The sequence below is a fragment of the Theropithecus gelada genome, chromosome 1 (genome assembly GCF_003255815.1).
Source record: "Theropithecus gelada isolate Dixy chromosome 1, Tgel_1.0, whole genome shotgun sequence".
Lineage (NCBI taxonomy): Eukaryota > Metazoa > Chordata > Mammalia > Primates > Cercopithecidae > Theropithecus > Theropithecus gelada.
In genome coordinates this window covers 120,536,065-120,563,233 of record NC_037668.1, presented here as the reverse complement: position 1 = coordinate 120,563,233, position 27,169 = coordinate 120,536,065, and the positions used below count along the sequence as shown (strand labels likewise).

General features: G+C 37.9%; 1 protein-coding gene across 1 annotated transcript in view; it reads right to left on the bottom strand.

Annotated features, from left to right (window-relative positions):
• RPAP2 (RNA polymerase II associated protein 2) overlaps positions 1-27,169 on the bottom strand; it is an 89,312-nt gene that overhangs the window by 19,934 nt on the left and 42,209 nt on the right. Inside the window, exon 11 of the mRNA XM_025405802.1 lies at positions 20,770-20,838. Coding sequence (XP_025261587.1) covers positions 20,770-20,838 — 69 coding nt within the window. The remainder of the gene's footprint in view (positions 1-20,769; positions 20,839-27,169) is intronic.

The following is a 27,169-nucleotide window of genomic DNA, read 5'->3' as shown; positions in this document are numbered from 1 at the left end:
TGCCAGGAGGTCAGGGCTAAATTTAAAATTCCCTTTTCTAAGGGACATGGCCTGGCTCTGTCACCCAGGCTGAGATGCAGTGTGGTGCGATCACAGCTCACTGCAGCCTTGAACTCCTAGGCTCAAACAATCCTCCTACCTCAGCCTCCCAAATAGCTGAGACTACAGGCAAGCACCACCACGTCCAGCTAAAACATTCAGATACTTTAAAATGGATGGTGGGAAACTTTCTAAATTGGAGATGGAGAGTTTTTCCTGAATGCCAGTTCTTTCCTAGTTGTTCCCTTTGTGGCAGGAAAGATTTCAACAACTCAGTCAAACCTAAGAAGCTATCGTGATTTCCAAGTTTGTTAATTTTTTTTTTTATAAGACTGACTTGTTGGTCTTCAACCTTCCTGTGAAGTTGCAGGAAGTGTTGGGGCTCAAGTGACTTTCTTAAGGTCATGTAAGTCAGTAAAAGATGAACAAATAACCCCAGAAGTACTCCCACTAGTCTACACTTCTAACCGCTAGACCACACTAGTTCACATGTCTGATTCATTTTAAGAAATGAGTAGATCTTACAATTTTCAAAGACCCACTTGGATATACTCTTCAAATAATTTTTGAAATCTGTCATAACCAAATAAAGCATGCAAATGAAAACCAACAATTCTGCTGTTTCTAATTCATCCTTCCTTTGTGATAGTCAAGAGGAACCTTTCAACACTATTAATGATTTTAGAAGAAAGCTAAGTACCTCTAACCAAGCAAACCCTGGTATACACAGCTAAGTCAACTGATTTAGCACTTCTCTACTTAGCACACCAATGTGCACTAGAATTAAGACAGTGGTTCTCAATTCTGCCTGCACAAATTAGCATCACTTGGGGAACTTAAAAAATTCTTATGCCCATGCCCCACCCAAGACAAATGAATCAAAATCTTTGAATCAATCATTAGTATTTTTTTAAAGCCTCCCCATGTAATTCTAATATATAGCCAGTGCTGAAAACCATGGATGTGAAGCTCTGTTAAATTTCCAGATTGAATAAGTTTGTGTAGTTCTGTTTATTTGTTATACTTATTCACTACACTTTTGGAAGAAATTGGATAGTAAAGAAAATGAGATTTTTATATAAATGTGTAACAAAGCAGAAGGTCCCAATGAGAGGTCTTACTCAAGGAGGTTTATACAAGGGAGGTATTATTTCTGCCTGTGGGGTGTTAAGGAAGGCTTCTAAGGAATTGGTAACATTGGAACTGGATCTTGAAGGCTACAATAGGCAGATAAGAAAAGAAAATAAATTTCAAGCATAGGTCAAGTCCTATTAAAGATGGTTGTGGGGGAAACAGTCAGTGGACATAATGTAAAGACATAAAAGAGAAATAAGGACATAATGTAAAGACATAAAAGAGAATAAGGTAAGTTGGGGCCACTTGTGAAGGGCCTTGAAATCATGCAAAATTATGTGGTAGGAGCTGGGAAGTCACTAAGTTTCTGAACAAAGGCCTGCCTTGATCAGAGTTAAGCTTCAGTGATACGATTTTTAAAGCTAGAGGGAAGGATGGACTAGTTGAATGAAGAGACACACGGCAAGGAGACCTGCTTGGGAGGGCTATAATCGCAGCAGTCTAGGCAAGTAATGAAGGCCTGATGTGGGTTAGTAGCAGTGGGAATGGAGAAAGACAACTGTATATGGAACTAAAAGGACTTAGCAATTGATTAGCTATGAGAAATAAAGAGAAGCACAGTTCTGGGTAATTAGGAGGATACCAATACCACCAAAAGAAACGGGCCATCTGAAAGGCAAAATGACTTCATCTCAAATTTGAGAGTTTGAAATGCTTAGGAGATATCCAAATGAAGGTGCCCAGCAAAAAAGAAAAAAATTTCGGTCTACAATTTAGGAGAGATGTCAGAGCTGAAGATACCATTTTGTGGGGAGAAACACAAGAATTATTTGATTAGGATGACCAATTTTCTTTCTAAGGTAACTCTACTTTTCTTCCTTATTATATTTGCCTTGATTTTTTGAACTAATATCTCATTAGTACTCTTCCAAACCTCTTGCATCCTTGCCTTAGCTTTTTTACCTAGCAAAACCTACACCCTGTGATAAATGTTGCAATCTGCTTTCTCCACACCTATAATAGATGGCTGGAAACTACTGGTGGCATGGGTATATGGGGAAGAAGGGAACCCTGAAGGTTGGTACCAGTACAAATCCATGATCTGTAGCCTCATCTGGATACTTAATGTCACTTGTCAATTTTCTCTCACCCTGAATTAGCTCCTTTTCTGAATCCTCTCAATGACTACTCCACTATCATTACAGTTGACCCCTGAGCAATGCAGGCATTAGGGACACTGACCCCCTCCCCCATGCAGTTGAAAATCTGTATATAACTTTTGACTCCTCAAAACTTAACTATAAATAGCTCACTGTTGACCAGAAGCCTTACAGACAACATAAAGTCGATTAACACATATTTTATGCTATATGCTTATAATAAATATTACATAATGCATTATATAAGGATATGTATCAGATCCTTACAATAAAGTAAGCTAGAGGAAAGAAAATGTTAAGAAAATAATGTGGCACATATACACCATGGAATACTATGTGGCCATAAAAAAGGATGAGTTCATGTCCTTTGTAGGGACATGGATGCAGCTGGAAACCATCATTCTCCACAAACTATCGCAAGAACAGAAAACCAAACACCATATGTTCTCACTCATAGGTGGGAACTGAACAATGAGATCACTTGGACACAGGAAGGGGAACATCACACACCGGGGCCTATTGTGGGGAGAGGGGAGGGGGAGGGATAGCATTAGGAGATATACCTAATGTAAATGACGAGTTAATGGGTGCAGCAAACCAACATGGCACATGTATACATATGTAACAAACCTGCACGTTGTGCACATGTACCCTAGAACTTAAAGTATAACAATAAAAAAAGGAAGGAAAAAAAGAAAATCATAAAGAAGAGTAAATATATTTACTATTCATTAAGTGGAAGTAGATCATCATAAAGGTTTTTATCCTTGTATTCACACTGAGTAGGCTGAGGAGGAGGAGGAGGAAGGGAAGTGGGGTTGGTCTTGCTATCTTAAGTGTGGCAGAGGCAGAACAATATCCACATATAAGTGGACTTGCACAATTAAAACCCATAAACCCATGTTGTTCAAGGGTCAATTGTTTTTTCACTCTTTATACAACCGTAACTTCTTTACTCTTAGAAGAGAACCTCATACCCTACTTCATTGAAAAATGAAGTTGTTAGGCATGATATAAAAATCTCTCCCTTCTACCTATAAACGTATCTGCAGTCATGCTGCTCTTCACTTATTTTCTCCTTGTCTCAGAAGATGTAGTATTTCTCTCCCGTTCACACTATTCCATCTGCCTGTGCCATGATCACATTTCCTTTTGCCTCCTGAGACATGCCCTGTTCCATCATGTGTATCTACCTTGCCCGCAACTTCAAATTATTTTTCTTTATTGGCTCCTTCTCCATATTGTATGGTTAAGTCTGTTTTTATCCAAAACAAATGGTTACTGTTCAATCTCTTTCCTACCCTTATCATCAGGTTCCTCAAAAGAGAAGCCAACATTTATGGACTCCACTTTCTTATCTTAACTTGAGATGCAGGGGTTCATATACTTCTTCAAATTATAAAAAGGGCTTCTATTTTTTCAAATGTGCCTTTTTTTCCCCCTGAGGAAGGAGTATAGATTTTACTCCTACTTTCAATATATAACCTTCTGTCTCAGTGTATAACCTTGGCTGCAAAGAATTGGCTAGTGGCACTTAATTTTATATCTTTGGGAACTTGATTTTGGAGCATATAAAAGTTGTGTAAGTCTTAGTGTTTTAGAGCAACATTTTTCTCTGCACTGATACCAGAATAATACTAGTTATAACCTGGCAATTGCTTTATTCTCATGAAACATTTTTGCAGTGCAGCAGATTTGTCACTCCTTGCAATGAAAAATCTCTGAGTGACAAAAAACATTATAATGTGGGGCTTCAAAACTCACTGAAAAGAAAATCAGTAAATAAATAAAATGGAAATAGTCCTGGAGATTCAATTACTGTAATGTCTTTTCACCACCACAGAAACTGCAGGTGTTCACCAAGAGTTTGGAACAGTTTCTGAAGTGCTTTTGCTGCACTCGGAATTTTCAATGTTAAGCCTTGTGTATTGTGATATGTTCCTGTCTTTTAAGGCAGATTATACTTGAGTTGTACTAAAATGACAAACAGCCAAATCCCAAACTCATTCAAAGTGAATGGTGGGACAACACAAACAGCCAATAGTGAGAACCAGAAAATTCCAGGCTCTTTTTCACCATTTTGGCTCGTAAAATCTGCTTTACAACTTTGTAAAAATATTTAAACAAGGAATAAATAAAATGGAAGCATTTGAATTTTGCTTCCAAACACCACATGACTTTATTTGTTAACTGGAATTATCAGAATGAGAAAAGTCAGAGGCAGGAAGAATATTTAAAAGCTGTTGAGTCTCTATAATACATAATCTAAATGGAAGTGTTTAACAACAGAGAAGAAAATACAATCGGTGACCGGGATCTTGAATTTCACGAGCACTCTTAATACACTTGGGAATAATTTTTTTCTCCTTGTAACTTTCATTCAAGTTTGCAAGGCTATTTTTTAAAATACATTCAGTAAAACTAGTTAAAGGAAGAGTTTGCCTCTTGAGTAAAAAATTTCCATTAGGACCCATTAATATTTGATAAATGCTTCCAATTCAACGAACAAATATCAACCTGTAAAACATTTAAAGAATTCTTCAGAATTGTGTCTGTGATGCATCAGATAAATAACTACAAGACATAGTGCCACCTCTATCGACCTGGTAACTAACTGCTCTATAACCAATTCTTCTATTTTGTCAGTCCACAGAAGAGAAAACAGTTAAATCCATGGAAGATAAAAGCAATATTTGGAATAAAGTTTTGAATCAAAGAAACATTTTAAAAAAGTTAAAGTGTACTAATTTTATAACTAATGAATTAAAAGATAATCTCACATTTATATCTAACTTTGTTTTTTGTTAATTTTATTAAAGATTTTATAAAAATTGTATTTGCAAAAAGGCAATGCTGGATTTGGTTAAAATTAGCAATTCTTTTAAGGCTAAATAGTCACATCTTTATCAGACTGTATTCATGTGGGAAAATATGAATCATTATAGAGATTATATCTCTATAATGAAAGTCTTTTCTTCAGTCACAATAGTAAGCAACTCTTTGTTTTTTCACGTGCAATGCAATTTTACCACTGTTACCAAATCTATGCCGTAAGTCCATAATATCAACAATAATTTATCCAACTTTTTCCCATCCCATTCATTCTTTTGATGTATCAACAAATATTCACTGAATGCTTACTAAGTGCTAGAGTAAGTGCTTGGCACTAGGAAGACAAAAGTAATCCAGACAATGTCTTTGACTGTATGGAGATTATGTTTTGGTAAGAAAACTGCTTCAAATTCACCTCACTTACTACAGATATCTTTCCTGGCTTAGCACTGTTTACATATTGTCCAAACACAATATTGGATAAATAGAAATTCTCTTATTCTCATGTAGAAACTTACATGTGTGCGCATATGTATATATGTACATATATATACATATATATATATGCTTTTTTTTTTTTGGTAAATTATATGTTTATGTTCCCAAAACCAACTTGTGGGTCATGGAACGTGAGAAGGCAGGGGAAGGTAAAAGTCATGAATATGAGAAAATAAAGGTTAGTCACCATAATTAAACATAGTGGCTGTATAACTCAAGCTCAGAAATGCCTAAATTAATTCTCCTAGGGGTATCATTGACCTGTGGAGAAAGGAGGGTAACAATCAATCAGAGCCAGAATGAAACTAATAATACAGTAATGAATGTAACAGTAATGAAAATTAATAATATGGGTTTTTGGGAGCTGAAATATACAAGGTTTGGTTCCTGTGCTTTTGAAATTAAGAGCAGGAGGCAAAATGTTACCAAATAACACTGACATTTAAAGCAAGGAGAGAGAAATATGTGGCAGATAAGTAGGAAAGTGGGTGAAAGGAGTTAGGAAAGAAAAAGAGGCAAATACACCTTTGATGTCATTCCCAGTCTCTTCATGGGCCACATTCCAGCAATTACCCTCTAGTTCTTCCAGCCTTGCCTGTCTAATGTCTCCTTCCCCTCTGCTACCAAAACGCTCAAACTTCCACTATCTTGAGAATCTTCTGATGATTTATCATATCATATTGGATGATAAACCCCTTCTCCTTTCTGCTTTTGCCAACCATATGAAAAGAGTAGCTGGCATTTACTCCGTCTAGTGCCTCAACACCACATGTAATACTATAGCAGCCTTTACAATCTGGTCTCCACTCATCATTCTGTAGAAACTGCTTTCTTGAAGGTTACCCACACCACCTAATTGCCAGGACCACAGCCCTTAGTACTTATTCTCATTCTCATTCAGCACAGAGCAACTACTTCATCTCTAGAAAGGTAGTTACTACATTTTTCTTGAAACTTAAACTTAAGTAAGACTCTTTAACAGTGTTCTGGTTGATTACATACCTGTCTGAGGCACACTGCAGGGCAAAGTACATGTTTTGAAGTCAGATAGGGTCTGAGTCTGAATCTCAGCTCTGACCTTGGGCAAAGTGTATGTCTTTACAAAGCCTATTTCTTCCATTGGTGAGTGGAACACCACTGACGAGACTGAATTGTGAGAATCAAACGAAATAATGTAGAGTCTAGCACGGTGTTTGCATTTAGTTGGTGCTCAAAGTGTCTGTTTCCCCTCTCTCCCCTTTTCTGCTTTCTCTGTATTCTTCAGGCATTCTTGGCCTTGATCCAGCTGTCCCACAAAGTTTTGTCCCATCTTGACTGTGCATTTAACATCCTCTACCTCTGCCATCTCATCCATCCCAATGCTGACACCAAAATCTAGGTCTCTGATTTTCATCACCATTCTTCAGCTCTAGTTCCACATTTTCAACTCCTGTCAGGGAGCCATCTAACTGATAATCTGCCTAAATCTTAAATTGAACAGGAAGTCTCAGCACTTGCAAAACAGGTATAAAACCAAGTGCATCGCTAGGCATGATGGCTCATGCCTGTAATCCCAGCACTTTGGGAGGCCAAGGCGGGTGAATCATCTGAGGTCAGGAGTCAAGACCAGTGTGGCCAAAATGGCAAAATCCTATCTCTACTAAAAATACAAAAATTAGCTGGGCATGGTGGCGCACACCTGTAATCCCAGCTACTTGGGAGGATGAGGCCGGAGAATTGCTTGAACCTGGGAGGTGGGGGTTGCGGTGAGCCGAGATTGTGCCATTGCACTCCAGCTTGGGCAACAAGAGCATAACTCCATCTCATAAATAAATAAAAATATAAATAAAATAAAAATAAATGCATCACCTCTTTCAATTAGTTCTTCCTACCTACTTCTCAGAAGGCACCAGTATCTTCACAGCCACCTGTCTTAATATCTTAATATTATGTTTGACTTTCCCCAACTTTGCAAAATCCTATAGATTCTAGAGCTATAGTGTTTCTCATAATTTGTCTCTTCCTTTACATTTCATTGCCTCACTGCTCTTCGTTTAACTAGGCTGTTACTAGTAGAGGCTTTGAGAAAATCAATTCCATAAAAGGTGGGGGCAAGATCCAGAATGCAAAGGATTAATGAGAAGCACTGGAATCACTGAGAGCAGACAAGCTCTTCAAGATGTTTGATAGCCTGAGGTCAAGAAAAAAGGATAGGTGTATTTGTCTTTCCTGTTTTCTTTTTTTAAAATTTAAAGATGAATAGGCTGGGCATAGTGGCTCACGCCTGTAATCCCAGCACTTTGGGAGACCGAGGTGGGGGATCACTTGAGTTTAGGAGTTCGAGACCAGCCTGGGCAACAAGGTGAGACCCATCTCTACAAAAAAAAATTTTTTTTAAAGCTGAGCATGGTGATGCATGCCTATGGTCCCAGCTACATGGGAGGCTGAGGCAGGAGATCACTTGAACTCAGGAGGTTAAGGCTTTAGTGAGCTGTGACTGTGCCACTGCACTTTAGCCTGGGTGACAGAGTGAGACCATGTCTCAAAGGAAAACAAATAAAGATGAGCCAGCCCCTAAAAATTTTAAGTACAGTGAGACAAGCATACATTAATCAAGTAATCATACAATTAAATATAAAACTGAAAATAGGGTAAGTGCTAAGAAAGAAAAGTATATAGTGTTGTGAGGGCCTGTTTGATCTAGCCAGGGAGGTCAGGGAAAACTTCTTGAGGAGGAAACACTTCCTCAAGTTCTGAAAGAAGAAGAGGAATTAACCAAGGGAAGAGGGGAGAGAACATTTCGGACCTGTGTCCTACAGTGGTAAAGATTATGATGAGAAAGATATGAAAGAAGGTCAGAGTGACAGGAATGGGAGAACAAGGCAGGATGGTGTGAGATGAGGCTGGAGAAGAAAGAAAGGCTAGATCACAGGGGTATGTAGGCCACAATAAAAAGTTTTTCTTTAACAGCAATTGAAAGTCTTTGAAAGGCTGACGCAAGGTGGAAGATAGGATCAGATCTGACTCCAGATCTCTGCAAGACTAACCTTCCTAAAACACAGATTTTATGATATTATTCTACTCAAAACTTAAATGAAGGGAGGATCACTTGAACCCAGGAGTCTGAGGTTACAGTAGGCTATGATCACGCCATTGACTGCAGCCTGGGCAACAGGGCAAGATCCTGTGTCTAAAACAAACAAGCAAACAAACAAAACTCCACAAAAAACAAAAACAAAAAATTTAAATGACTTTCATTACCCACTGAATTAAGTTTATCTGCCATTAAAGGATTTATCTCAGGGGCAGGGTATGGTGGCTTACGCCTGTAATCCCAACACTTTGGGAGGCCAAGGCAGGCAGATCACTTGAGGCCAAGAGTTTGAGACCAGCCTGGCCAACATGGCAAAACCCTGTCTCTATTAAAAATACAAAAATTAGTGGTGCACACCTGTAGTCCCAGCTACTCGTGAGGATGAGGCACAAGAATCACTTGAACCCGGGAGGCAGAGGTTGCAGTGAGCCAAGACCATGTCACTGCACTCCAGCCTGGGCAACAGAGACTCTATCTCAAAACAACAACAACAAAAATCTATCTCTACAATAGACCCAACCTTTCCTTCTAGTTATCAGCCTTATCTTGCTTTTTTCATGCTATACATAGGTACTTCCTAGAATCCTCTCATCTGTTCTATTTCTTGAAATCCTTTCTGTCTTTTGAACCCATCACCTTTGTATGCTCCCCCAAACAGATCTTTTACTTCTATTATAACCTCCCAATTGAAGTCTTTTACTTCTTTGAATCCCAACAATATTTTGTGCCTTTTTTTTTCCCGGCATTTAACACATTCAATTTTTTATTGTAGCTACTTGTGCAGCACATTATTGATTTCTCCCTTTCCTCAACCTCCAGTAGGCTGTAAAGTGTTTGAGTGAAAGGGATTTGTTTAATCTTTGTATTCCCTACAGGGTCTAAGACATAGTCTTACTCATAGCATTGCTCAATAAACATCTGTTGTGTGTGTGTGTGTGTTATATATGCAATTCTATTTTTTTTTTCTTTTTGAGATGGAGTCTTGCTCTGTCACCCAGGCTGGAGTGCAGTGGCGCAATCTCAGCTCACTGAAACCTCTGCTTCAAGGGTTCAAGCGATTCTCCTGTCTCAGCATCCCAAGTAGCTGAGATTACAGGAGGTTCCCACCATCACGCCAGGCTAATTTTTGTATTTTTAGGAGAGACGTTGTTTCACCATGTTGGCCAGGTTGGTCTTGAACTCCTGACCTCAGGTGATCCACCTGCCTTGGCCTCCCAAAGTGCTGGGATTATAGGTGTGAGCCACTGCGCCTGGCCCATTTTTTAATGAGAGAAAAAAAGTAGAGAATAAAAAAGGACAATGGGCCAGGTGTGGTGGCTCATGCCTGTAACCCCAGCACTTTGGGAGGCTGAGGTGGGCAGATCACTTGAGGCCAGGAGTTCGAGACCAGCCTGGCCAACATGGCAAAACCCCATCTCTACTAAAAATCAAAAAAAAAAAAAAAAAAAAAAAATTAGCCCGGAGTGGTGACACACACCTGTAATCCCAGCTACTTGGGAGCCTGAGGGAGGAGGATTGCTTGAACCCAGGAGGCGAAGGTTGCAGTAAGCTGAGATCAGGTCACCTGTACTGCAGCCTGGGTGACAGAGATTCTGTCTCAAAAAATAAAAGTTAAAAAAAGGAAAATGTTATTCCAGAGCTATTTTTTTAAAAAGTCCTTAAATGTGATTTGAAAAATCAGAAACACTCACATAAAATAACTTTCTAAACTTTTCTATTCATTGATGATACTTATTCCCAGAATAAAATATAAAGAATAGGCTGGGCATGGTGGCTCACACCTATAATCCCATCACTTTGGGAGGCTGAGGCAGGTGGATCACTTGAAACCAGGAGTTCGAGACCAGCCTGGCCAACATAGTGAAACCTCATCTCTACTAAAAAAATTTAAAAAATAAATAAATAAAAATGTAAAGAATAAATTGGATGAGGAAAAAAAGGCCCACAGTTGGAGTGAGGATTCTGTAAGTAAAACAGTTTTAAAACATATTTTAACATTCACAAAATTAATTTACACGTTTCATTTTGCTCTTTACCACCCTTATTATAATGTGCAGGTGCTAAACCACTCCACGTTCTCCTTTTGCATTTGAGGAAAAGTTCCACATCTTTGATATGAAGAGCAATATAGGTTGAGTATCCCTTATCTAAAATGCTTGGGACCAGAACTGTTTTGGAGTTCGGATATTTTAGAATTTTGGAATACTTGCATTATACTTACTGGTTGAACATCCCTAATCCAAAAATCCGAAATCTGAAACACTCCAACGAGTATTTCCTTTGAGCATCATGTTGGTGCTGAAAAAGTTTCAGATTTTGGAGCATTTTGGATTTTGGATTTCTAATACTTAACCTGTATAATGTCAACTAAAGTCTGCACTAGAAAGAGAAGGCCTCTTCGGGGTGTTCCTCTCATTTACTTAAATGAGTACTCTGAAATCTTTCCATAGAAAGAGTGACTGACTAGTATTTCCCTGCCAAGCTTATGATGGAGATATGTAACAAAGTATAACACTTGGACAGTGTCACCACTGAACTCCACCTGCAAAATTAAATTGTTTCCTATGCTAAATATACTCATCTTTATCTCTTTCAGAAGCCTTTGATACATTGCATGAAAACAGTTTCTTACTTTTTATACCTCATACTTGAATTAGCACTACCAAGTTGATTTAACCTGGATTTAGTCCAATCCTTCATCCTGCCAACAATAATAGTCAATGAAGTTAAGTAACTTGTACAAGGCTACCCTGCTAGTTAGGAACAAAAATAGGATATAATCCAGAATGAGACTGAGTTTAGGGTTTCGAGAGACCCTTGTATAGTTAAAGGTAGTCTATGGGGTAGAATAATTATATTTAAAAAACATAATGTTAAATAAAATTAATGACATAAGGACAAGGTAGGAGGATTGCTTGAGCTCAAGACCAGCCTAGGCAATGTGGTCGAACCCTATCTCTACAAAAAAAAATTAGCTGGGCATGGTAGCATGCACCCATAGTCCCAGCTACTTGGGAGGTTGAGTTAGGAGGATTGCTTGAGCCTGGGAGGCAGAGATTGCAGTGAGCCGAGATCATGCCACTGCACTCCAGCCTAGGTAACAGAGAACCTGTCTCAAAATAATAATAATGAATTAATTATATAAATTAAAATTGCATTTAATCTTAGGCACAAAGCTAATGTCCCCAAATTTGAAAAACCAGGAGGCATGTGAGGTTAGTACCATTAAAGGACTTCTGAGAGAAACAAAAAAAGTAGACAAGAAGAATATGCTATTAAGAAGTATGTCACTATGAACTTTCCATTTCAGAACTACTATCTAGAAAACAGAGATAAAAACTCTGATTATAAGAAGCTATGATAGCCAAATAAAATAAAATGTTTTTCTTATAACAGATGGTTTATGTCCTGTTAATGTTTGCATTTAATGCTTTAGGTTTACCCATTAATAAGGAAGCAGGGATGCTTTCCACTGATATTTCTAATTCAAAAGAAAAAAGTTCTTTGTAACTCACTTTGTGGTGATATATTACACATAGGTTTGTTTAAAGGGCTGGGTTACAGTGACTTTACAACTTTATATCTAATTCCTGTTTGTGACAGATCTACAGAACAACTTGGCAGATGAATACTGGAAAAGCTTTTCTTCATCATTGTCACCATGTAACAATTCTCTCAGAATAGTGTCTCCAACTTTTTTTCAATACTCTAAGATTGAAATGTAGTCAACTATGGCTTCCACACACAATGATTATCACACCCTTATAGTGGCAGACCCTGATGCTGGGGGTAACAATTCCCTCAAGCTTCATGCTTCCTAGCTCTCAGGGAGCTCAGTCAGGATGTGATGATGGCACTAGCAGATAGAGGGACTGGCTCCTAAAATCAAGGCTGTGATTTGCAAGGGCCAACTGCTGCTAACTGCTGTCATCCACCACTGCTGCTGCTTGGGACAGGGCAGCTGGAGTGCACATCTTTTTGCTCAGGATCCTTGATGACTTTTAATGTGGAGTATGGCCTGAAGTTGGAGATACTCAACTACTTACGAATAAAAAAAAAGAGTAGCATTATAAAACTGCCAAAGATATAGGGAATTCTGTGGGGGGAATTATTGTAGAAAGTCGGCTTTGATTAAAAATTTAAACAAGTATTATTTCTTTAGGAACTATCTAGATTCCCATATAGCTCTGTTGGCTGAGGGTAAAGTTATTTCAGTTTAAAAACATGTTTTTCTTACATAAACTCTCAGCAATAAGTGTGGGAATGTATAGAAATAATTATTGTTCAATCCTCAGTAAACAGGTAAATATTTAAACTTCACAATGACAAAGATGATAGGATAGTAAATATCATAAGATAAACAAATTCAAGATTTATATAAGGAAGAAACAAAAACTGAATTTTATGGATACTGAGGAATCCAAAAGAATACCAGTAGCTACTGTTCAGACATTTATATGGTTTCAAATTGAACACTATGAACACCGTAACCTTTGTTTTTAGCTTGAAAGTACTCATTTTGCGTTTATAGTAGAAATTCCTAAAACATAAGAAATTGATGTTACATGTCCATGAAAGCCTAAAATCAATTAGATTAGGCATATTTAACTTTTGGGGAAACTGCATATATAAGCCTTTAAAATGACTACTGGGTGTGAAGCAAGATGAGATAATTTGTAAAGTTCAATCTTTGCAGCCCTCATACATTGCTAGTGGAAATGTAAAATGATACAACCACTGTAGAAAACACTTTGGCAGTTCTTTAAAAGGTTAAACAGAGTTATCATATGACCCAGCAATTCTACTCCTAGGTATATACCTAAGAGAACATAAAACATATGCTCACACAAAACATCTGTACATGAATGTTTATAGCACTGTTATCCATCAAATAGCAAAAAATGGAAATAACCCAAATGTTTGTCAACTGATGAATAAACAAATGTGGTATATCCATACAATAGAATATTATTTGGCCATAAAAAGGAATGAAGTACTGTTACATGCTACAAAATGGATGAATCTTGAAAACACATTAAGTGAAAGAAGCCAGACATAAAAGGTCATATATGATTCCATTTATATGAAAAGTTCAGAAATAGATAAATCCGTCAAATAGAGAATGGATTTATGGTTGCCAGAGGACTGGAGGAAGGGAAATTGGGACTGAACTAATAGATAGGAGGTTTCTTTTTTGGGTGATAGAAATGTTCCGGAATTAGTGGTGACGGTTGTACAACATAGTGAATATACTAAAAACCAGTGAACTGTGTATTTTGTATATTTTAAAATATACAAATGGTGAATTGTATATGAATTTTATTTCAACTTTAAACAGCTCAGTTAAATATAAAAATTCCATAATTGTAAGGAAATATAAAAAAGTAATTTCAATGATCTTCAAATATGGTCTCAAATACCTAAAACTAAATTTGGACTGCTAAGGGAAAGAGCTGGGAATACTTGTAACCAATAGATTTCTAAGGAACCATCTCTTTGTTTTTCCTGGTATGTTCACAGATTTTTCTGAGGAAATTAGTGATAGGCAGGCTTTAAAAAAACAGCCTGCTGAGGCAAAAGCCTTGGTCACATCTTCCATTCAGGCCTGGTAGCCCTAGGGAAGTGACTCTCCAGAGTATCTATCTGTATGATGGTTACCTAAAGTGGCTGCCCATGTCCAGTGATGGCTTTTGTTTAGCGATCATGGTCAAGTTGAGCTGTTTAAATACCATTTCCCAGGACTTACATGCTACTCCCTGAACGACAGGAATACTCAAAGCTTTTAGAGAGAATAAACTATTGTATGGTCTCTGCCTAGGAAGCGGGCCACAGTTCACTGGAAACAGCCAGTTCAGATAAATAAAATGAAAGCAGACATTTTTGGAGATGGTCTTGAAAGCTTTCCATTAGAGAACATCAAGGGCATAGAACTAGGAAGAGCATGTATCCATGTTAGACTACCACACGTCACTTTATCCTCTATCCTTTCTGAGTAATACAAAATATTCATCTCCTTCATTGGATAACCAAATAATTCACACAGAACACAACACATACCTCTCTCCCTGGTCACCAAGAGACATTTGACTCCTATGATACAATTAACCATAGACCATCAGAAAACTAAGTAGTGGCTTATTTACAAAGTTTTTATATTAAACTTGGGTGGAAAAGTTACATTTTAAGTATAAGCACTCTTGAAGAAACCTAATTCCCATTTCTGCACATAGGCTGCACATAAAGGAACTCAGGCCAGTTAAGCTGCTTCTCGATAGCCTTCTATATGTCTTCTCTTTGGCTGCCAGTTTTGGTCTGGACGTTTCCCTGTATTTCTCAGTTTTAGGTCACCATCAGCACAGTCTGCTCTTGTGTTACATGCTGAAGTATACTGACAGAGGTCACAGAAGACTGGGGAAGACCAAGAGCAAAGGGAAGAGGGAAGGAGTAAATGGGACAGAAGCTGAGCGATGTGTCCTATGGCTAGAAAATCTTCTCAAAATACCAGTTAAATCTTTTCAAAAAAGCTATTCTGAATACTGTGACCATGATTAAAAGCGATTCTTTACTTTCTGGTTTCTTATATTGTGGGTAACATGGAATTATGAGGAATATAAAAACAAATATGATATACCTAAATCATATCAAAATACCACATCATAAAACATAATTTTATGCAATTCATTATGGTTCTTTCTTTTTTCTTTGAGACAGAGTCTCGCTCTATCACCAGGCTGGAGTGCAGTGGTGCAATCTTGGTTTACTGCAACCTCTGACTCTCTGGTTCAAGCGGTTTTCCTGCCTCAGCCTCCCGAGTATCTAGGATTACAGGCATGCCACGCCCAGCTAATTTTTATATTTTTAGTAGAGATGGGGTTTCACCATGTTGGCCAGGATGGTCTCAATCTCCTGACTTTGTGATCTACCCGCCTTAGCTTCCCAAAGTGCTCACAGGCATGAGACACTGTACCCGGCCTACTGTCCTTTCTAACTTCAAAATATATAAATTCATTAATAAGCTTTACACAGTAGAGTATATAGGTACTAAATATTTATGGAAGACTATCTTTTATTTTGAGACAGTCTCACTCTGTCGCCCAGGCTGGAGTGCAGTGGCGCCATCTCAGCTCACTGTAACCTTTGTCTCCTGGGTTCAAGTGATTCTCCTGCCTCAGCCTCCGGAGTAGCTGGAACTACAGGCATGCCCCACCATGCCTGGCTAATTTTTGTATATTTAGTAGAGATGAGGTTTCACCATGTTGGCCAGGCTGGTCACAAACTCCTGACCTCAACTGATCTGCCTGCCTTGGCCTCCCAAAGTGCTGGGATTACAGGCGTGAGCCACTGCACCTGGCCTATACAAGACTATCTATATATATTTACATACATTTTTATTAAAAGTCATGCATCAAAGATTGTGGAGAAAGCCTAACATCTCAATAGTGCATATTTAGTTAAGAAAATCAGGTTCAACTCTATATTATTTCACTATATAGTACCTTTTACAGGAACAAAATCAGATCTAAGAGTAAAGTCTGATAAACTTCAACTAAGATGCAAAATTACAACCAAGTACTTAAGCAATAAATCTGAGCAATTATCAGGTTATTTTATTGCATTTCTAATGAGTTCTTTAAAAAAAAAAGTCAATTATCACTATTATATATGTTCTTCTTTGTATAAGGAGTGTTTCAGCGTCTTTATAACATTTATTAAATAAGAACGAGAGGACATTTTTAAAGGAATTAAAGAAACATTAATTCCTTCATAAATGTATAGTGCTTAAGCTCTGCTTTAAAAGGTCTTTCCATGTGCTCTTGGGTAACCACGTAGGGTCTGAATTCATAGTATAAATATCAATAAATGTTGCAATCACAATAGTAATTCAAGTTCCATGGAATCAGTGAGAAACCAAAATGAAGTAGGAATAGGTCATGATGTATTTTCATATGGGATGCATTTCATTGAGTGTGCAATGATCAACTGTACCAACTCTGTTTGATCAGATTTTTTTCTGAGATACGCAAATACAATTTCCATCAGTATACACTGATAAATTACATGTTATGGTCCAAATTATTATTCTTATTTGAGATAGGGTATTGCTCTGTTACCCATGCTTGAGTGCAATGGTACGATTATGGCTCACTGCAGCCTTATCTCCTGGGCTGAAGCGATCCTCCCACCACAGCTTCTCTAGTCGCTAGGACTACAGACATATATGCCACCATGCCTGGCTAATGTTTTTATTTTTTGTAGAGACAGAGTCTCACTATGTTGCTCAGGCTGGTCTTCAACTCCTAGGCTCAAGCAATCCTTCTGCCTCAGCCTCCCAAAATGCCGGGATTATAGGCATGAACCACTGCACCTGGCACAGATTTTAAAAATGTTAATACATCTGTGAAAGAGCAATGAAAGTCACCAGGAGAAGATGGCTTGCTACCAAAACTCCTTATTTCCTTTAAGAATAAAGGTGTGAAAATTCAAGACTCAGTTTTATTTATGTTGTCCTGGACTATCACGTTTTGGTCAAAATGTTGATTTTTTCCCCCTTTAACAAGAGTTACACTTGTGGCATTATAGCAACATATTAATACAATTATATATAGGTGTATGTATGTATCCTCTTCTAAGAGTTCACATGAGGAATTCTGAAAACAGCTTTCATGGATTAAACAAATGCTATTATAGTAATAATAAAACTTAGCAATGTTCATATATAAAGAACAGTACTACTGAACATATTATCTTATATTCATCTTAAGTAACAATTGCCATTTAGAATCTTTTGCCTAGCTATAAAGACTTATAAGCAGTTTGCTCTAAAACATGAATTCCAGAAATATCTACAAGTTGTGACTTAAAAATTCCATTGGAAATTTGAGAGTAGATGTGAAGATTTTCTGAATTATAGGATAATTATTTTTTAAAAAGATATACTCCCATGCATGCCTACAGTCAATGTTACTGGCAATAAGCTAAAAGGCTGAAAGGTGGGGTTACTTCTCCACAAATATGTATGCGTGTGTTTCCTCCTTTCTCTTTATATGTGCATGTCTCTGGGTGTCTAAAGTCTCCATATTTTTCACTGTAAGGGCATTTATCCAATGCTGGCCCCCATGCCTGCTTTTGCTTTCCCCAATGACAAAATGCCTTCTCTAAAAAGTAATTGTGAAACTCTAAAGGGGAGAAAAGGGGTGGATATACACATTAAAGTATAATTATACTTTATAGAAGTCAATGGAGTTTTCACATGATGAATATGTATTTTATTTTATCCCTAACTTGTACAGCAGTAATTGCAATAAAAAGGTGACAAATGGACAGAGCCAGAGATAAAAAAAAGTCTATCAGTTGAGCCACAGATTTCCAGTGGGGGCAGAAATATGAAAAGCTAAAGGGGAATTTCTGAGAAAAGAGGAAATAAGAAAATAATACAGCGCAGGAGACAGAAGTCTTAGAAGCTGATAATCAAAAGAATAGGGAGATTCAGCTAGTGAAGATACAGAATGTGAAAATGCAGAATGAAAAGAATCTGCAAGGAAGGCCAAGAGCAAAAGTTAGAATTAACAGAAAACAAGATTTCAAAGGCAAAAACCTAGGAAACACCACCTGTCTTGGTGTCTATAGTGACCAAAGATTTTTAAAGAAGCCAAAAGGGTTTCCCCTAACTGGGGAAGATTTTAGTTGTCCAGTTGACCAAGGACTAGGAGGAGGAAGGTTAGATCTAGCGGTAGGGAATAGGGCATAATGAAAGAGAGGAGGGATGCAAGGTGAATGACAAAAGCAAATAGTGTTTACTGCTACAATTTCAAGATTGATTGCACTAGGCCGGATGCAGTGGCTCATCACGCCTGTAATCACAGCACTTTGGGAGGCCAAGGCAGGCGGATCACAAGGTCAAGAGTTCGAGACCAGCCTGACCAACATGGTGAAACCCCAACTCTACTGGGCATGGTGGCAGGTGCCTGTAATCCCAGCTACTCAGGAGGCTGAGGCAGGAGAATCACTTGAACCCGGGAGGCAGAGGTTGCAGTGAGCCGAGATTGCGCCATTGCACTCCAGCCTGGGCAACAGAGCGAGACTCCATCTCAAAAAAAAATTGTCCAATATGAAACACGCGATACACTACACTAAAATGTGTGCAATTTGTTCCGTGAATTCAATTAAGGCACTATTTTTATGGGTCACTGACTCTTGAAATAAGAGGTTCCCTACATTATATCCAAAGTTAAAGAAGTCAAACAGTGCATAAAAGGACTAGCAAAGCTTTCAGTATTTTGTGCCACATGGATGCCTCTATTAAAATCAAACACTAGAGAGGTTTACTTTTGTATGGAATAATCATATGAAATTTTAATGGTAGCCTTTATTATTTCATTTTCCATACTTTTTCAGTTCTTTGCTATATATTTTAGATAAGATACGGCAAAAATTTAATCCAAAAACAGTAGGACTTAATGTGTCTTCAGTAAGCAGTGCTCATGACGATAATACCTTCAGTAAGTGGCTGAGAAAGCAAGATTCTGAGATTAGTGCTGAGCCTAGGCCTCTGACTTGTCAACCAAAAAAGTTACTTCTCCCTTTAGTATAATGAATTGCAGAAGTACAGTTAAACAGTTGTCTATAAGGGTTTATTAGCAGGCATATGATCTGGTGGGTGAGCAGAGATACTGATATTTCCTTTGCCAGTGACCAAAATATTTACAAATTTCATAAAATGGAAAAAACTTTCTAAAAAATTCATAAGATCAGTTCACAAATTACCAATTCAGCTGGAACACTGAATAGTAGAAATGACAAAAGATTTGTTCTTATGGTTGATAAAAAATTTATATCAGGGCATTCAAGTAAAGTTATTTTCTATGTTCTGATTTAATGAATCATGTGAGTTGTATCTGGTTGGGTGACACAGATTCTGGCTCACTGAAGCCTACTCTAATGCTTCTCAGCACAGCCTTCCTAGGGACAGTAAAGCCAGAATAACATGTCAGACTGAGGTAATATCAAAGAAAAAGAAAGCAGGGCTGGAGAGGCTATGAGATTGATTCATAACACTTTTTGACCTGTGAGTGTCTGGTAAGTTTTCCATGTCCTATGGGCTTCAATGACCTCTAACAAGCACCAAGCAGCAACAGTAATGCAATAATGAATGATCCTCAAAAGAAGAATTTTACAATTCAAGCTGAAAAACACTACACTTATTAAATAGTTGTAACCCTACTGATAAATAGCCTTAGAAACCACTAGTGGTTTCTTAAAAGCTGAATGAGTATTAAATGTTTTATATATGCTTTTGTAGTAAGCATCTGGTTTAGTTCCTTTAAACCTGTCAGATTTTAAAATTGTACATTAATTTAAAAAACTTTTTTGATGCTAATAAAGTATGTTGAAAAACAAAATAATATTACATATGTAAAAATACAGATGTAAAATAATGAAGCCCATTCAATGTTAATACAATGGACTACTAAAAATGAAACTAAAAGACTATTCTGCATATACTCCACATGAGGATGTTTGTCTCTTTCAAAGATGATAACAGGCTGGGTGTGGTGGCTCATGCCTATAATCCTAGCACTTTGGAAGGTAGAGGCAGGTGGATCTCTTGAGTCCAGGAGTTCGAGACCAGCCTGGGCAATATAGCAAGACACTGTCTCTACAAAAAACATAAAAATTAGTCAGGCATGGTGGTGTGTGGCTGTAGTCCCAGCCACTAGAGAGGCTGAGGTGGGAGAACTGCTTGAGCCTGGGAGGCAGAGGTGGCAGTGAGCCGAGATCACGCCAATGTACTCCAGCCTGGGCGACAGAGCAAGACCCTGTCTGAAAAAAAAAAAAAAAAAAAAGAGATGATAACAAATAGTATTTGTAAAGAATAAGGTATACAGAAGAAAAGATGGTAAAAAAAATATAGAGAATAATTACATATCACTTTATATAAAAGTTGTTTTATTACATAGGAAAGGAAAACAAGGCACAAAATAGAGGTATGATATTTTCCAAGGCAGTTTACAAAATCAGTGGATCACTTTGTTTTTCCCTAATTAATATGCTTCACACTTAGTATTTAGAGTTAAAATCTGAGAGAGTACTTACAATGACAGCAACACCATAGCAATTAAAGTCCATTCCGCAGGTTTGTGTATAATATTTCTATTTGTTAACCTGAAAGACAGATAAAATTTATCCAAGGAGTGTTACCTTTAAGTAAACTTTCTATTTCTTTCTAGAGAACATCAGATTTATAATAATGTGCCACAGAAGCACTATTTTTTAAAAAATACTTGTTATATTTGACAGGACAGAGTCAATAGTATAATAATGCGGCTCAATAGTCACTATCTGATAATGGCCATCTCAAAAGGAAGTGTTCCAGCCCCACTTTTTAATGTTTTTAATAATATTACTACTAGACAAGATAAACATATAGGAACAATGTGGGAAACTAAATCGCTTGATTAAAACACACACACCCCCAACACACATACTCATAATATTCTCTATGCTTTCCCCTAACCAAGCAATTCCTCTCCTCCCTTCCCCTCATCTCCCCTCCCCTCCTCTGTCTTCTCTTCTCTTCCTCTTCCTCCTCCTCTTCTCTTCTCTCTTTCTTTCTTCTCTCTCCTTCTTTTCTTTTTCTTTTTTTTTTTTTAAAGAAATGGGATCTTGCTATGTTGCCTGGGCTGCGGTGCAGTGGCTCTTCACAGACATGATCATGGTACACTGTAGCCTTGAATTCCTGGGCTCAAGAGATCCTCCTGACTCAGCCTCTTGAGTAGCTGGGATGACAGGTACATGCTGCTGTGTCTGGCTTAAGGTAAGCAATTTCTGATTGTAATTTTACTTCATCTTCTGTACCTTTCCATCTGGTGCTAGGTTGGTAGCAGGCAATTAAGGGATGTTATAATCCATAATTTACAGAAATAAGAGTGGCTTAATAAATTATAAGAATAGGTCTTTATTAAAGAAAACTTAAGTTTTTAAAAAAATCAGAAGTAAATTTTATCACTAAGCCATTAATGGCAACAAAAAACTCTGTAGTCATCTTAGTTTCTCAGAAAGCATTTAGAAAGATCACTCTAAATTTAAAAATGATATAAATCAATAAGAAAATATCAGCCAATAAATAAATGGTAAAGGATATGAACAGGGAATTTATAAAGGAATTTGAAATGGACAATAAAAATTTGAAAAGGAGCTCAATCTCACTAATAATTTGAGAAATTAATATAAAGACAATAATTCACTCCATCCACCTGGAAAAATGAAAGACTGGCAATACCAAGGTTGGTGAGGATGGGAAGAAATAGTGCAACACACTGTTGATGTGAGCAATTGAATGACAATCTGGCAATATCTAATAAAGTTGAAAATGCATATAAACAGCCCAGCTATTTACATACTTCTAGATATAAAGCCTAAAAATACTCTCACTTATACATAAAAAAACGTGTGTGAAGGTTGTTAATGTAACTCTGCTTGTAATAGAAAAATAAACTGTGGCATATTTATAAAATATTAAATAGCGGTTAAAATGAATAAACCAGATTTACATATTTTGCTCATCATAATTTTGAATGAAAGAAAGCAAATGGCATGGCATTTTTTTTTTTTTTTTCTTTTTTTTAGACAGAGTCTTGCTCTGTCACCCAGGCTGGAGTGCAGTGCCATGCTCTCGGCTCACTGCAACCTCCACCTCCCGAGTTTAAGCAATTCTTCTGTCTCAGCCTCCCAAGTAGCTGGGATTACAGGCATGTGCCACCATGCCTAATTTTTGTATTTTTGTAGAGGTGGGGTTTCACTATGTTGCCCAGGCTGGTCTCAAACTCCTGGCCTCAAGTGATCCACCTGCCTCGGCCTCCCAAAGTGCTGGGATTACAGGAATGAGCTACAGTGCCCGGCTGATATAGCATTATTTATATAAATCAAGAACAGACTAAATACTAAATATTGTTTATGGCAGTAAACATAAAAACAAAGACTAGAAGGATACACATCTACTTCACAGTACCAGTTGCTTCTGGGGAGGAACAAAGAATGGATTGGGAAAGGGAACAAAGGGGACTGACTTCATGCCCTCCTCCTTTGCACCAGCTATTCCGTCCATCTGAAACTATCTTCTTCAGGTAAGTTTCCTTATGTCATCTTTGCAATAAGGCCTATCTGGACCACAGTATTAAAAAGTACAACTTGCCCTCTACCTCCCAAACCCAATACTCCTGACCTCCTTATTCTGCTATGTTTTTCTTTTTTTTCCATACAACTTATTGCCTTCTAATATATAATTGTTGTTTATTGTCTGTTTTTTCTTCTCAGAGGGCAAGAGTCTTTGTGTACTTCACTATTTATTCTAAGTTTCCAGAACAAGTGGCTGGCAGTCAGTAAGCATTCAATTAATATTTTTTGAATAATTATAACATTTTATTTAAAATATATATCTGAATCAAATTTTAGAAAATATTAAAATCTATTAATTCTGAGTGGAGGATATATTTTGTTAATCTGAATTTTCCCATCATTTCCCAAAATTTAAAAAAGCCTACATGATAGAAAAAGGAAGTACAGTATATAATGGTTAGAGTCTGAAAGATAAGGGTTTAATACCCAGATATGTCCTCAGTAGTGTTTTATTTTGGACACATTGTTTGATGGCTGTGAAACTTAATTTGGTAAAATAAGGACAATAATATCAACCACCTCATAGGGTTCTTGTGAGGATTAACTGTATAAGAGACAGCCATACTGCCAAATCCAACAGACATTTCACAACTCTCATCTTAATCTGTCCAGCACTTGACAATCACTCCCTTCTCCAGGAAACATTTTCTTCACCAAGTTTTCACTTGCCTGGTTCCCCTACCTCTCATGAGCACCCTCCTTGAACATTTTAATACTGGAGTGTCCCAGGGCCTCTGGCCTTAGGTCTCTTCTCTCCTGTATAAACAAACACTCTTTCCCTTGGTGATGTCATCCAATCTTATGACTTTAAATATTAGAAACTATATGCTGACAACTCCCAAATGTATTACCTCTAGCCTGGACCTCCTCCTTGAATTCCAGATTTCTATATCTAATGGTCCACTTGACACTTCTACTTGGATGTCTAACAGGCATCTCAAAATTTGGTAGCGCCAAAACTGGGCTCTTCATCCTGCCCCCAAAACTAAGGATGGTGTGACACTCCTATCTCAGTAAATGGCTTACCCTATCCTTCCAGAATCCAGTTGCTCAGGCCACAAATCTTATGGTTAAACTTGACTCTCTCACATCCCATGTCCAGCCAGTCACCAATTCTAATGATTCCACCTTCAAAATAGGATCTAATCACTTCTTATTACCTCCACCGCTTTCTCTTCAGCCACACCATTTCTTACCTAGATTACCAAAATAGCCCTGGCTATTTCTAGCTGTATTGGTCTCTCTGCCTCTGCTCATCTGTTGTAATTATCAACTTGGGAGCCAAAATGATGCTGTTAAAAAACATATGTTAGATCATGTCATTCCTCTGTTCAGGACCTACCAATTACCCTCCATCTCACTCAGAGTGAAGGTCAAAGAATGATCATAGCTACAAAGCCTATACAATCTGTACTACACCCAACCCCAATCCCATACTTCTCTGACCACGTATCTCTCTACTCTTGCCTCTGCTCATTTCTCTAACCTCATCAGCAACCTAAATATTCTGTGAATACACCAGGCCTGTTCCTGCTTTAGAGTCTTTGCACCTGCTCTTCCCTGTCTGCTATAGTTTCACAGACAGCAACACAGCTTGCTCCCTTACCTCCTTTCGGGTCTTTACACAAACAGTGTCTTCTCAATGAGGTCTTCCCTAATCAGCCTATTAAAAAGTGCAACTTTCTCCCTCCTCATTACTATCTGATTTCCCTGCTTCTGGGGTGAGAAGGAGAAGAATGGACAAAGAAAAGGAAAAGGGCATATTTTTGTACTCCATCTATTAGAAGTAAGTTCCATGAGTGAAGGGATTTGTCTGTTTTCACTGATGTACTTGTAGCAAATCAAACAATATCTAGCATATAGCCAAAGGAGCTAGGTCAAATAAGGATAAGCATATAGGAATAAAATGACAGAACAGAATTTCCTTTCCTGGCCAGGTGTGGTGGCTCATGTCTGTAATCCCAGCACTTTGGGAGGCTGAGGCAGGCAGATCATGAGGTCATGAGTTCAAGACCAGCTTGGCCAACATCATGAAACCCCGTCTCTACTAACAATACAAAAATTAGCTGGGTGTGTTGGTGCATGCCTGTAATCCCAGATACTTGGGAGCCTGAGGCGGGAGAATCGTTGGAACCCGGGAGGTGGAGGTTGCAGTGAGCCAAGATTGCGTCACTGCACTCCAGCCTGGGCGACAGAGCAAGACTACAACTCAAAAAAGTATTTCCTTTTCTATTATACTCAAATCTTGTAGAGTTAAGACAGATTTAAGATTTCATAATTCACTTATACATTCACCAAAAACGTATTTAGAGTGTCTGCTGTATTACCACTGTTCCAGGCACTGGAGAGAACACAAATAAGAGGTTTTGCTTTCATTTCAAAGTACTTCTAGTAGCAAACTAGCGAAATTTCACTGTTTTCATATTTTTCCTATTGTTGAGCCAAAATAATTTCCAGTACAGATGCTAAACGAATGTATTTACTATTGTTTGAGTGACAATTTAAAAGGGAAACAGTAATATTTGACAGAAAACATTTAAAAAGCAGATTTTTCAGGCCAGGTATGGTGGCTCATGCCTGTAATACCAGCATTTTGGGAGGCAGGCAGATTGCTTGAGCTCAGGAGTTCGAGAGCAGCCTGGGCAACATGGTGAAACCTCCTCTCTACAAAAAATACAAAAATTGGCAGGGCATGGTGGTGTGTGCCTGTAATCCCAGCTACTCAGGAGGCTAAGGTGGGAGGATTGCTTGAGCCTGGGAGGCAGAGGTTGCAGTGAGTTGAGATCACAGCACTGCAGTCCAGCCTGGGTGACAGAGTAAGACTCTGTCTCAAAAATAAAAATAAACAAAAAGCAGGCCAGGCGCGGTGGCTCAAGCCTGTAATCCCAGCACTTTGGGAGGCTGAGACGGGCGGATCACAAGGTCAGGAGATCGAGACCATCCTGGCTAACACGGTGAAACCCTGTCTCTACTAAAAAAATACAAAAAGCTAGCCAGGCGAGGCGGTGGGTGCCTGTAGTCCCAGCTACTCGGGAGGCTGAGGTAGGAGAATGGTGTAAACCCGGGAGGCGGAGCTTGCAGTGAGCTGAGATCCGGCCACTGCACTCCAGTCCGGGCAACAGAGCGAGACTCCATCTCAAAAAAAAAAAAAAAAAAAAAAAAAAACAGATTTTCAAAACATAATTTGAAATTCATACAGATTGAAATACCTTGAATCATCACTGATTAAATTTAAAATGGACTTTCGTGTCAAAATATAATTTTAATTCAAATCTAATTTAGAAAAATACCTAGATTCAACACTGATGATAGTGAATCATTATCAAGCAGATTCTGATGGAACCTGCTTTACGCTATGACAGGTAAACCAAAGTAACATTCTAGATAGCAGATTTGTAATGCAATTCAGTGGAAAGGACAGTTCTATTCACTGGGGAAATTCTCATAGAGCCGAAAAAGCTGCTTTATGTTTAGGTCCCAAAATAGGCTCTCAACCCTGGCTACATATTAGAATTATCTAGGGGGGGCGCTTTTAGAAAATACTAATGACTGAGGCCAACCCTAGCTGAATGAAACTCAATCTCTAGGGTGGAAGCCGGATATCTATAGTTGTTAAAAGCTCCCCAGGTAATTCTGATGCACAACTGGCTTGAGAATCACTGTTCTACAAGTTCCTATTATTGATTGCCATTTCAGAGAGAAGGATGTGGTTATTTATGTCAACTCTTTCCCATTATCAGTATTGATTGAAAGGACTTCTCAACAATAGTTACTGTCATCAATATGGCATTTTTCCAGAAGCTTCGCCTGGCAGCCCTAGCCTACAAACTGTCACAGACCTGCCAACGTTGTCCAGAATCTGGAATCTGAAGACTTCAAATCAGCTATCTTATCAGAGGTCATTCTGTATTCTAAGCAACTGACACTTTTCTGAAGGACAGTGAAGCCAATTTAAGCAATTTTTTATCAAAGCTACAGACTTTGACTTATAGTTATTAAAGAGTAAAGATTTTCAAAAATAATTAACACCAAGGTTTTTGGAACAGAATTTTATAACACCTCCTACCAAAATAAAGCATATGTTTTTGGGCTTATTTTCCCAATGCTTTTTATTAAATTTCAAGATATATAAAAGTAGAGATAATATAAAATAAATTCCTATATACACATCACAACTTTGACAATTACCAACTCCCAGCTAATCACGTTTCTTCTATAACAACCCCATATTCAACACTACTGCTAATCTAGATAATTTTGAAGCAAATCTCAGATGTCATATAATCAAGTCTTTAAATAATGCAGAAAGTAACTAGAA